Source organism: Helicoverpa zea, chromosome 8 (assembly GCF_022581195.2).
Source record: "Helicoverpa zea isolate HzStark_Cry1AcR chromosome 8, ilHelZeax1.1, whole genome shotgun sequence".
Taxonomy (NCBI): Eukaryota; Metazoa; Arthropoda; class Insecta; order Lepidoptera; family Noctuidae; genus Helicoverpa; species Helicoverpa zea.
The window spans coordinates 6,020,346-6,034,179 of NC_061459.1; the positions used below are offsets into that span (position 1 = coordinate 6,020,346).

Below are 13,834 nucleotides of genomic sequence, written 5' to 3' on the forward strand. Positions count from 1 at the left end.
AAAGCCAGAAACACATTATTGACACCCGACGCGACGTGCATCGTTTACAATTTGTAATGTCAAGGGCCGCCTTAAACCATGACTCACGAATATCTGTTTAAAGTTTAAAGTATTATAACGCTGGTCTTGTCCATTCCAAAATGTTTTCATGAAGCCGCACTCGCATCTCTACCTCTAGCAGTGCAGGCATATTCTCGTACTCGATTTTAAACGTGTTAAGAATTTGCTCTTAATGTCACCCACCTCTATTGAATGTTTTGTTTAGGCGCTCCCTAGATGTCAATAAAATTGCGCAATATTACGTTAAGCCCCCAGTACGCATTGGCCTGTGTTGGGCCAAGCTTTCCAATGCACAAATGTAGGCTACGACCAAATGGTGTTTACACATTGGCATGGCTCATTGCTGCCTGACAAACCACTTGCGATGGACGTCGAAGTAACTAAGGCTGCGGCTATTTATTTGTATACTATATACAGTACTATATTTACTACTATATTTATTTTTACACGCAATACAAAAGTGTACTATCCTCAGCGGCCGGTGACGAACTAAACATTGGCTGAATGTGTAAACACCACAGGCCACGCTGGGCCACGATTCCTTTGATCTGTGCCCAAAAAACCGACAACTCGCCGAATGCACGCCAACATTGACAAACGTGCACCAATACCCCGTGTTCACATTGGTAATGGCGTGTATTGGCCACGCTTGGGCCAATGTGTACTGGGGGCTTTACGCATTGTGCAGCCCAGTCTCGACGTTGACGGTATTAAGGCCTATTCAGACCTAAGCGGTATTCGCTACCGTCTGCAGCAGACAAAACCCTGTGGGTATGCGGTAATATTACTGTCAAAACGGATTTCGCTATCCTTGTGGGTAGAATAACGCACGGTAGTCGAGTTTCGCTCAGAGAGGTAAGAAATTTTCACGGAGTGAGGGGCGGGATGCATGCCGCTGCTCCCGCGCGGTATGTACTTCTACCCACAGCGGCAGCGAATATCGCTCAGGTCGCTCTAGCCGCGGTACTTGATACTAAATACCTGAGCGAAATCCGCGCCGTACGTACCTCTACCCACAGCGGCAGCGAATATCGCTCAGGTTTGAATAGGCCTTTAATGTTACACCCCTGTCACCCGTGCCTGAGAGGGCACGTAAAGACCCAAGACGGTGTCCACAAATGCTACTCAATTGCAGTTTCAGTTATAATACTACGTCAGAGGCCGTTAGGCCGGATTTGAGAAAGGCTTGTTAGAAGCTAAGCTACCTACTTTTGGATTTATTAGCTTATGGTGACTTTTGCCACCATATTATAAGGTAGTGGTGGTAAACCAGACTGAAGATGTCTTGGTTAGTTACGGTACTTATGATACTTTAAGCTGGTTTAAAGGTAGTACAAAAGCCGATACTTGTTTGATACCACATTTTATAATAAGAGGGTTGGAGTTCTGGTTGATAAGCAAGTAGCTTAGTCAGTAATAAGTAGGTACGATCAGTGGCGGATTTACAAATTGGCCGCTAGTAGGCCATTCAATTTTTGCCGCCCCTAATGATTGTGAACTTAATGATACTTCTGTCAGTTACCAGATTTTTTTGCAACCCGCTATGTATCGAAGAGTTTAATGTTGACCTAACAAGTTTATTTGACAGCGACTTTAAAGCGTAAAACCTCTGTAACTTTTAAACGGCTCAATCGATTTTCATCAAACATGTCTAAGAACCAAAGAGTAAAGTAATATACAGGGTTACTGGTAACTCGACGTATTCCTTGCAGGACATCATAGTAGGGTTAAAATGCAACAAATTAAGCCACTAAATGTTCTACCGAAATTCAGTAGTTTTTGAGTTAGTAAGGGTTTTACATTTTTTGTGAAAAATCCCAGATTAAATTATTTGAAGCCAATTTGAAAATTATTCACGGGGCGACTGTACTGAAATTGAAGTTATTATCATAGTTGACACCGTAGCGGATCGTTTTTAATAACTAAAAGTTCAAAATGACTAAAACTTTGGTGAAGATCACTAATCAAACATTTTTTTTTTTGTAATTTTTGCTATTACTTCATAAAAAATGTTGTCTTGGCACAAAAAAAATACACTACACCAGGTGTACAAATTATTAGAAAAATATCCTTGTCTTATCAGCTATCCAAAATAGTATGAAAGTTAATACAAAGTCTTGGATTGCATTATGAAAATCGTTGTTGCTTTAGTACAAGAAGGTGTTTATTCGGAAAATCAAATTAAACAATTTCGTGAACATTATCATTATTTTTAATCAATATGAGTTTGTGGTCTTTAATAACATTATTTCACACGTCTTGTTCGAAGTGCTGTCCTCGGTTTCGAATACATGCTCTTATTCGCTTCCTCACTTCGGTTTTTGTGATTGTGGTTCTCATCTGATTCGCCGCATCTGTTATTCTCTCCCTTAGTTCTTCAATTGAATTTACGGGGGTGACATAAACTAGGTCTTTCATATGACCCCAGACGTAAAAGTCTAGCGGCGTCAGATCAGGGCTTCGTGCAGGCCACGGAATCGGCCCACCGCGCCCAATCCATCGGTTTGGATAGTTTTCATCCAGCAATTGTCGAATTGTGATGCGGAAGTGGGCTGGACATCCATCATGTTGGTATATCATGTTTGCCCTTCTTTCTTCGGGTACATCCGTGAGCAGTGCTGCTAAATGATTTCTTAGGAAATCTTCATAAAGTTCCCCATTTAATGTTCGGGGTAAAATATGTGGGCCTATTAACTTATCGTCGACAATACCCATCCAAACATTAAGCGAGAACTTACGCTGCGATGCGGTTGGTTTCAGTTTCTTAGGGTTTCCTTCTCCCTTCGGTGCCCAGTAATGTAAATTGTGGTAATTTGTGATACCATCACGGTCAAAACATGACTCATCGGTCCACAGAATGTTTTTCAAAAAGTTTTCGCTTTCGGCATCGGCATTAAGCATGAAACGACAAAATTCAAGCCGTCTCTGCGGATCTCCCTCTTCTAATGACTGCACGGGTTGGTAGTGGTATGGATGTCGGCCTGACAAGTGAACTACAGACCAGACTTTCCACTGTGACATACCAAGCTCACGCGCTACCATGTTTGTAGATATGTTGGGGTTGTCAATAAAACGCTGAAGAATCGGCTCCTCGTCCTCAGCCGTGTATCTCCGAGAACGACCAGTGTCAATTTGCCTGCTTCTTTGAACACTGCCAGTTTCAGATAATCGCCGATAAGTCGATCCGAAGACACTAACGTGGGGGAGTCGGCGGTTTGGAAAGCGCAGTTGATAGGATCTTCGTGCCTCAGCAGCGTTACCGTCACAAAGTCCGTAACAGTACAATATGTCAGCGTATTCTTGATTAGAATATGCAGCCATAGTCAGCACTTATGAACGCACAGAACAACACAAGAGCAAGATATGGAGCAACAGTCAAGGATATAGCCAGATTACAAAACACGAACTTGCGCGACGTAGAGTTGTAACTAACTAACGCTGACGACCAGATTTTGTGTAGTCGCACCCTGTCTCGTACCGAGGGAACAATAGTGACCAATCCTAAAGCTTGCCGAGTGTTTGGAATTCAAACGCAGGTAAAAACTACGAATAATAGGAATTTAAAACAATAGGTTGACCGTCTCGCAATTTTAGCTGCTCCCCATAAACCTTCTATCTTTCCCTGTCACACACGCAAAAGTATTGACCATCATACCTTTTTGGATAGCTGATAAGACAAGGATATTTTTCTAATAATTTGTACACCTGGTGTAGTGTATTTTTTTGTGCTAAGACAACATTTTGTATGAAGTAATAGCAAAAATTACAAAAAAAAAAATGTTTGATTAGTGATCTTCACCAAAGTTTTAGTCATTTTGAACTTTTAGTTATTAAAAACGATCCGCTACGGTGTCAACTATGATAATAACTTCAATTTCAATACAGTCGCCCCGTGAATAATTTTCAAATTGGCTTCAAATAATTTAATCTGGGATTTTTCACAAAAAATGTAAAACCCTTACTAACTCAAAAACTACTGAATTTCGGTAGAACATTTAGTGGCTTAATTTGTTGCATTTTAACCCTACTATGATGTCCTGCAAGGAATACGTCGAGTTACCAGTAACCCTGTATAGGGAAAAGAGAGCCCACTCACGTGTTATTCTTGCAACCCAATAGGCATGATGACAGTAATCAAAAATCATTAAAATAATATATTTATTAAATTAAACTTGAAGCTTGGAATATAAAACGCGCATTGTTTTCTTTATTAATAATGTGATTAATATGTATTTTTATAAAATAAAATTACGAAATAAGGCAATCCGCCATGATATCTTGAACACCAATCAGAGCTCGTGACGTCATCTCTCAAAACAACTCGCGTGAAAGCGCGCGAACGTCACATTTCGTTATTGTGAACTTCCACTGCGATCTTTGTTTTTAATTAATTAATTGTTTATAACACGAGTTATGGAGCCCGGATTTATCAAGGCAAACAGCGCTAATTTGCCTAGAATTGATATCATAATGCTGGGAGAGTTTTTGGCATCAAATAAAGATTTTTGTTCAGCTGAATTTAGAAAATGTTAAAACTTCCATTTAAGTATACTAGTTTAATTAAAAAAACTTCCATGTAAGGGTATTAGTTTAATTAAAAAAACTTCTATGTTAGAATCTAGAGAACTATGTAATAACTTACATCAAAGTGATCTTCACAAAAATAAAGTTGTACCCTGGGCAATATTGCTTTTGAATCTCGCCTTGCAAGTTTAAGCCACTTGTTTCGTATTTTTTTATTGTGAGGAACGTACACAAATAACTTATCAGGAGTTGTTTTGGATGTGTTCTTACACTGGGGGACCCCACAACACCTATGCACTTTCGAATTCATATTTATATACACAAAAAACTTAATTATTGCACGAGCGTTGTTTACTTGCGTCTTGTAATTTCAGTCGTGACGTCACAAGTGACGACATGACACTGACAAGCGTTTTCGCGCCTGATTCAAAGTGGACAGAGAAAAATGCAATTATTTGATAAAAAAACTTCGCATTTTCTTAAAATTAATAATTTTTCATATAAAATAGACGTATACCTACATCATACAAAGGAATTTAAAATTTTGTCATCATGCCTATTTGACAATGCGCCATCTTTCTCTAAATTGGCCCCGAACTACCTACATAGCTATAGCTATAAAAATATTATAATTATGCATCATATTCATAACATTTTCTATTAGGGTAAGTAGCACCATATAACTATAACATTGGTTATCGTTATAGTTACATGGTGCTATTTACCCTAATAGAAAATGTCATCGTTAATATAGTAAAAGGTCGAAGGAAAACAAATAATTATTATATATTACTTTTTATTTACGCGTGTATGCGGAATGCAAAAAACCGCCATATTGATATTATTATGATCGGTTTTGTTAAGTTACTTGGAATACTAACACCAGGTCTTTTTAGATGAAATTTGATATTTGTGCTTTTTTAAACCGTATTTAATTTATTCGCCTATTTTATCTTTTTTTAAAGTGTCTAATATTTTCCTCATACTTTTCTCTAATTAATATTGCATAAATAATTTTATATTAACAAACAAAATCGATTATAGTGTAGTGCCATCTGTTGGTAATTTAAGGTATCTTTTAGATAGTAAATAGTTTCCGGGCCAAATAAAAGGTGGCGACTCTTCGTTTACTTAGCTGTCAAAATGTACGGAGTGTCCCCCCCCTGCTAAGAACACTCGCCCGTAAAACACCTGTAATACAAAAAAAAATACTAAATTGAAATCGGTTCATTCGTTCGGGTGCTATGATCAGTGGCGGCGTAGCATCTTGTGGCACCCGGGGCGGACTACCTATAAAACACCCCCCCAAGAAAAACGACAAAATATAATCACGGACTAAAATTGTAATTGAAGTACTTAAAAATCGTGTAGAAATCATTCATGGTGCTAGGACACAAAAGTACCCAAACGAGTGTGAAAAAAATACCACTGCAGAAAGAAGAAAGCCGCGAGCGTAGCGAGCGCGAAATTTTGATTTTTGGGACGCAGTGATACCTAAAGAAATTAGAGAAAGGGCACTGTCAAGTGAAAGGCGCGAGCGCAGCGAGCGCGAGCTTTTTGAGTCACACAAAAATACTCAAACAAGTTTAAATAAAAAAAAAACCAGTGTAACCTGAAAAAAATGCGAGCGCAGCGAGCGCGAAATTTTTCGAGTTCTGGGATACAAAAGTCCTCCACCTCCTAAAAGCTTAGAAATTGTCAGCGTAGAGCGTCAGTTATTTTTGCTACTTCGGTGCTTTAACTCTTTTTTGCTCGCGGTTTTTTATATTATTTTTATTGAAACGCTATTGGAATAGGTATTTTCAAATTCATGATCACATAAGCCTAAGTATGTAGTACAGTGCGTTTATCGATCGTATATATGGATTGTGTACTCGTAATTATATTTAAAAAAAAAAACTTAAAAAAAATAGCTAAATTTGCCGCCCCTCTAAATCTGCCGCCCTAGGCACTGGCCTACTTGGCCTATTGGTAAATCCGCCACTGGGTACGATGTAGTAATTATTACTCAAGTTAGAGTTTAGCTACTTCAAAACTTTAAGAATGTGTACTTCATTTTGTCAAGCAATTCATGAACTCTACATTGTGTGGCAGTTTTGGATGTTTGTATGTGTATAGCCGTATAGCCAGTTTGGCTTTGACTGTACCAGTAAGCATTGGAAGTAAAATGCCCCCATGGTAATGGTCTGTGGCTAATAACGGAAGCAGTTCCCCCAGGCTGTGAGATGCAGCTAAGTACAATCTGTACAATTTACATCACAGTCTCTCAAATCTGGTTATTAAAATAATATCTGTGCTTTTACATACTTTTAATTAACAACTAAAACATAAATATTGAAATATTGTTGCTTAATTAATACATCTATTTATTGATCATTTTCAAAATCAGCAGGATTCTTGCGTGCTAGACGAGTATGTTCTCGTTCAGTTCCCTCGTAGACTAAGTAACCAATGATGAAGGCTGAAAAAAGGAAATAAATTTATATATCATGTTGCACAATTTAAAAATAATGTTATAACCTAACAATGATCTAAGAGGGAGGCCTATGTTCAGCAGTGGACGTCCTATGGCTGAGATGATGATGATGAACCTAACAAAAGGACAATGGGCGATTCCGGTCCAAATGTCCACCACGAACGAGACCTATATGGCTAGATAGCCCGTTAAATATGGAACATTTTTTGTCATGAAAGTAAAAAAAATATAACGCCAGAAAAAAGTTATAGCAAAATCAAATAAAACATTTTATAGATTTTTTCAATTTCATTTTTTCAATTACTTTTCGTGATGTTCGATTATCGTACTTTCTTTAACTTCTGACAAAAAAGAATTGTTCATTATTAGAGAGAAGACACTACCCACCAGTTACATCGAACTTTCTTAGATCCAGGATCCGCTGAGTATATTCAAGCACTTCTGGCGCCTCAATTGGTTAGTGATTCGTACATCCATTGGGCAAAAAAATATGGGCTGTTTATATGCAAATGTGTCTTACTCATCTTAGTTTTAGATAAAATGCGGAAATGGAAGTGGAATAAAATTAAAAATAATAATGATAACATACAAAAACTACCGAAAATTAAGAATACATTTTTGGCTATAACTTTTTTTTGGCATTGTTTTTTTTTTACTTTCTTAGTAAAAGTTACTCTAAATTAAGTGGACTATTTAATTATATAGGTCTCGTTCGTGGTGGACATTTGGACCAAACTTCATACATTCTTGCCCAATCTCCTTTGCCCTATTGTTTTATAGTATTAGTTGGCAAAAAGAAATCAGAATGGTTGATTTTAAAAATGCTTAATTCTTTGTATTGATTTCTAGGGTTCTGTAACCAAAAGGGTAAAACGGAGCTCTATTACTACGATTTTAGATTATTGTCAATGATTTTCAATGTAACTTACTTCAAATCCGAATATTAAGAAACTACTTTTTAGTAACAGGTTTGTAGGGATAACTACACAAACAACAAGAGCTTAAGATATTTTGCCACTTCCTTATATTAGGACAGTGATAAAATTCACTAATTGGAGACCTCTAGTTACAATGATGATTACATTACTAAACTTTGCATGAAACCCATCCCAGATGTTGCATAATTGTCAGACTCAATCAAGCTTTCTGAATATGCACTATATCTTGATCTTATTTAGTTTTAATACTTACGTGGGGCCCACTTGAATACGCTTTCGCGGAATCTGCGGAATATATTGGGCAATCCAACAGAAACAGCATTAGCGTAAGCACGTTGTTCATGGGGCGATAGCTTGTAAGTTATCAATCCTCGGATTTTAGCAAGTTCCCCAAAGTGCTTGCCCATTTTTTTTATTGAATTAATTCACTCTAAACGTTGAATTATATAATCGCTTGTCTACTACTTACATGCATGCAGTAAGTAAAATACTCAAGTGTCAAAAATGTCAATGAATGACAGTCATGACAATTGACAGATTCAAATAGATAGGATAGACTCAAAAACTACTGGACCGATTTTAAATATTCTTTCACCATTAGAAAGCTATATTATCTGCGAGTCTGCGTAACATAGGCTACATTTTATCCCGTTGCGGGCAGTAGCTCCCACGGGACGCGGGTGGAACCGCGGGAAAACGGCTATATAGTAATGTAATATAAACAAAAAGTTAATCTAATCTAATATTTTAGAATTCATTTAAAAAACCGCGGCCGCCTCATCCCACCTGTAGTGATGGTGGGGAGGTTAGATGATGTAAATAGTTCTATCGATACTATTTTTTGCACCACGTTATATCGGATTGGCCCGTGATTGACCATTAATCACGTTTTAAAAATAAATGTGAATTGAAATGTCAATTTTTCTATTGTATGACACCATTTTGTTATATTCTCAGTAATTTTGGTACAATTCTTGCGTTATTGATAATCGTGATTATTTAAATTAATTAAAGATGGGGAGAACATTCGGTGATTTAGCTGTAATTCGTGGGATTATTTATTATAAAATATCGCCACACGAACAAAAACCTTTTGCTACTGCTTTTGCACATGGAATACCTAACTTTATACCAAGGACTTTAGCAACTATGCCCACCTGGTTGCCAGGTAAAATCAAATGGATTTTTATATAAAACTAATGATTTGATTGCTTTTTTGTCTCCATTATCAAACCCGACTCTGTAAAGGCGCAGGCCCACCGCGGTGCACGGAGAGGCTACGCGCGTGTATTAAGCTGTGCTTTGGAAGAAAATCTATGAGGTTGTGTCCACTGCAACCCACGGAGATTCTAAACATGAATTGACGTCATTGATACATGCGTGGCTTGCTTGAATAGGCGGTTACATAGCTCAACGCTATCGACGTGGGTCTACGTTTCCATTGGAGTACACGAAACCAAGTAGCCACGTAACCAGTAGAAACGCAACGCAGACCCACGATATCAAACAAATTAATACACGCAGCTAAAATGTGCGCCGCGGTGGGCCAGAGTAAGAGGGAAAACTCGTTAAGCTGCGAAAATTGAAAACTTCTTTCACTCTTCGGAAGTTACACTATTCTGTTTTTACATTCCTTGTTTTGCCAACCTGCCTCTGTCTTAGGGTCAATTCCCACTGAAAGAGCAGCGGCCGGCAGCGGCCGTAACGCATCCGCACGGAAAATGTAAGAGCGCGGCGCCGCGCGGCCCGCCGCGCTCGCACTCAATCCCTTGCAATTACGGCCGCTGCCGGCCGCTGCCGGCCGCTGCTCTTTCAGTGGGAATTGACCCTTAATATTCAAGTCGCGTTTACGATATGTACAAATACCTACATTTTTTCAGTTTTCATTGTGGGTTACATCACTTATATATCTATTGAAGAAACTTACCGCAGATCGCAAAGAAAGAACCCAAGAGACTTTATGTTTGAAACTCCCCCTGAAGAGCAACCTTTATGTCGTCCGAGATAAAGCAACGATATACCCAGTCATGTTTCTCTTAACGATATTATTATTACCGAATAAAATATTTTTTGTTACTCAGAACTTCTCATTTTCAACCGGCTTCCCCTTAAGTGCTTCTTCCTCCTTAAGGTTGTCTTTGAGAATTAAAAAAAAAAGAAACTGATGGATGGCATTGTACCTACTACATTTCTTCTTTTTCTCCTTTTATTCCATTTTTATTCACTATTTTTTAAAATTGTTGATAAGTACGTAAGATAAATGACGCTCTGTTCCTTGCAGTAACCGTAACAAAATCAACGCCATCTACGCATCAGCTAGGAAAATAATAAAAACAAAATCCCTCATTCCGCATTTTGTTGTTTTAGATAAAAGTTTTTATCCTTTTCACTATATTTACATGTCAACAATTCGTTCCATTTATCTCAGGGGCCCAATTCTCCTAAGTTAATAATGTCAAAATCTAATAGAAATCGAATTGCAATATGATCGCAATAGCAGTTTTAACCATGTCGGACATTCTGCTACTAATAAAAGACCAATCGTCTTCGATTGATATTTGATTGGTGTGCGACTGGTCTGCTATTTTGGTGATTTTGGTCTATACGGTAGTTTGCTGTACAATCATTTGCAATCGTAAATCATTTGCAAACAAAATGATTCATTATTGAATGACAGAAAGGGATAAAAACATTTATTTTAAACAAAAAATAGCGGAATGCCACATACGCTTCAATCGTAATCGAGTCGGGATTGGATCGCAGTCGAACGTGAATCGAATGGCGCTTAAGTAAAATTAGGAGAATCGGGCCCAGTGATCGGGCCCCAGGGGCCCGATTCTCCTAAGTTAATAATGTCAAAATTGAATAGAAATCGAATCGCAATATGATCGCAATAGCAGTTTTAACCATATCGGGCATTCTGCTACTAATATAAGACCAATCGTATTCCAACGACATTCGATTGGTTTGCGACTGGTCTGCTGTTTTGGTGATTTTGGTCTATAACGGTAGTTTGCTCTTCAATCATATTGCAATCGTAAATCATATGCAGACAAAATGATTCATTATATTATCCAAGTATAAGTGATCTTATTATAGGGAAATATTAAAACTAAGTATCAAAATATTCATCCGCAACACAACGTCGTCGCAAAATTTCCAGTTTAAGTCTACCGGCGTTCCTATCCTCGGTCTGCGGCACTAAGGAGTTGACCAGAAAAATTTTAGCCCCTTCACTGGTCGATTCTGAGGTGCCGTGTCTGACTGATGGCATGAACGCCTGGGGCCCGATTCTCCTAATTTTACTTAAGCAACATACGATTCACGTTCGACTCGATTCGACTGATATCCAATCCCGACTCGATTACGATTGAAACGTATGTGGCATTTTTTCTTTGAAATAAACGTTTTTATCCTTTTCTGTCATTCAATAATGAATCATTTTGTCTGCAAATGATTTACGATTGCAAAATGATTGTACAGCAAACTACCGTATTGACCAAAATCACCAAAATAGCAGACCAATCGCACACCAATCAAATGTCAATCGAATACGATTGGTCTTTTATTAGTAGCAGAATGCCTGATATGGTTAAAACTGCTATTGCGATCATATTGCGATTAGATTGCTATTCGATTTTGACATTATTAACTTAGGAGAATCGGGCCCCTGGAAAGTGGCTTGCCCAAACACAGCCTTCCCTGACAACCCGGCTTCCCAGAGACAGTGGGACGAGCCGCTCTGCAGATTGACGAGAAATAAACTAATTGAAACATCTGTCAATACTGCTGAGCGTGCCCGCCTACTGGCTGTGGGAGAGTGGGAGTCAGGGTTATGGCTTCACGCACTGCCGTCATCCAGCGTTGGGACCATGCTGGGTGACACTACATTCCGGCTCGCTACATGCCTACGCCTCGGCGCTCCCACTGCGGCTCCGCATCGCTGCCAGTGCGGTGAATCTGTGGACCGCCTTGGGCACCATGGTCTTTCCTGTAGCAAAAGTGCTGGTCGCATGGCACGACACGCCAGCATAAATGACATTATCCGTCGTGCTCTTGTCACCGCCGGAGTGCCAGCCATTTTAGAACCCAGAGGCTTGGCACGCGACGATGGCAAGAGACCAGACGGGATGTCTATAATGCCTTGGAAGATGGGAAGGTCTTTGGTGTGGGACGCAACCTGCGTCGACACCCTTGCACCTTCCCACCTTCCCAGTACGGTGAGCTGTGTCGGTGCAGCTGCTGCAGCCGCGGAAAACCTCAAGCGGCACAAATATGTAAACCTCACCGGCAATTGCATTTTTGAGCCGTTTGGGGTTGAAACCCTGGGACCATGGGGCCTAAGTGCCCACAGACTCTTTCGAGAAATTAGTAAGCGATTAGTGGAGTCCACTCGTGACCAAAGGGCTGGCCTATACTTCGGTCAAAGGATATGCATTGCCATCCAGCGTGGCAATGCAGCCAGCCTTTTGGGCACGATCCCAGCTGACAGCGATGCGGATGAATATTTTGATACTTAGTTTTAATATTTCCCTATAATAAGATCATTCATTATTGAATGACAGAAAAGGATAAAAACGTTTATTTCGAATAAAAAATAGCGGAATGCCACATACACTTCAATCGTAATCGAGTCGGGATCGGATCGCAGTCGAATGTGAATCGTACGTTGCTTAACTAAAATTAGGAGAATCGGGCCCCTGTTTGAGATTCAATTGATATCCAATTGACACATTACAGTAGCGTTATTGAGTCCCGAACTCTACGGTCCTAACAAAACAAAGCACAAAACTACTGTAAATAGCAGGGGGGGCGATTCTGCTAAGTTAATAATGTCAGAATCGAATCGCAATAGCAGTTTTAACCATAGCGGGCATTCTGCTACTAATATAAGAGCTCAGCCTCATTGAGACGCCATGGCGACGTCGCTAGCGGCGCAGGCCTGGCATCCAAAGGTCGCCAATTCGAGTGGCCATGGCGTCTCGGCAGTCAATTGTTTACGTCGTCGCTGAAGAAATCGCACGCTGACTGGCGACTGAGTGAGGGAGGTGCACTTTACCGCGCGTACATAAAGCTGGGTACTCACTTATCAGTGTAGCACGTAACGTATCAGATACGGGATCAAGTGAGTACGTAGGCTTGAGCCCGCTGCGAGCCGCTCGCGCGTGGAGCGCTGTAAGCTCGCAGTCACCCGCCGAGTGGCGGTTTCACTGCGAACACAAAGGCGGCTCGCAGTGTGCTCGTGAGGACTGTGGACGAGCCGTACCCACTTGCAGGTTGATACCGTATCTGATACCTTACGTGCTGCACTGCTAAGTGAGTACCCAGCTTTATACTGTGGCAACCGCGGCAACCTCTCACCAAGCTGCCAGAGTAGCCAGAAGCCGAGTAGGGAACTGTAGCTCGTGGCCACGCTTCCAATTTGGCCACGTTGCCAAACCGTGGCCAAGTGAGTAAGGGTCGATTTATACTAGCGCAGAGTCGAAGCGCATCGCGCGGCTTCGCTTTAGTTGTAAGAAATAACTGATTGGATACGCAGCCCGCGACGTCGCCATTGGCTTCCTAATGAGGCAGAGCTCTAAGACCAATCATATTCCAATGATATTCGATTGGTCTTCCATTTGGTCTATACTATACGGTAGTTTGCTCTACAATCATATTGCAATCGTAAATCATTTGCAGACAATATGATTCATTAATGGATCACAGAAACTGATGAAAACATTTATTTAAAAGAAAAAATAGAGGAATGCCACATACGCTTCAATCGTCGTTATTGGATCTCAGTCGGATGTGAATCGTCTGTCGCGTAAGTAAAAATAAGTAGAATCGCGCC

At 39.9% G+C, this 13,834-nt stretch overlaps 1 protein-coding gene across 1 annotated transcript; it reads right to left on the bottom strand.

The window, feature by feature from the left end:
• Nucleotides 1–6,876: 6,876 nt before the first annotated feature.
• On the bottom strand, nt 6,877–8,506 carry LOC124632774 (cytochrome b-c1 complex subunit 8). The gene is made up of 2 exons (XM_047167735.1): nt 8,252–8,506; nt 6,877–7,045 (listed from the first exon to the last, which is right to left on the bottom strand). Exons 1-2 carry the CDS (start codon nt 8,403–8,405, stop codon nt 6,951–6,953), a joined length of 249 nt encoding a protein of 82 aa, XP_047023691.1. The 5' UTR covers nt 8,406–8,506; the 3' UTR covers nt 6,877–6,950.
• Between the last annotated feature and the right edge of the window lie 5,328 nt (nt 8,507–13,834).

What these genes read in the sequence shown, in the direction of transcription:
- LOC124632774 (XM_047167735.1), bottom strand. Translation starts at nt 8,405, where the DNA reads ATGGGCAAGCACTTTGGGGAACTTGCTAAAATCCGAGGATTGATAACT. An exon ending in CGTATTCAAGTGGGCCCCAC is followed by an intron (nt 7,046 to 8,251) that starts GTAAGTATTAAA and finishes TCCTTTTTTCAG; the next exon opens with CCTTCATCATTGGTTACTTA.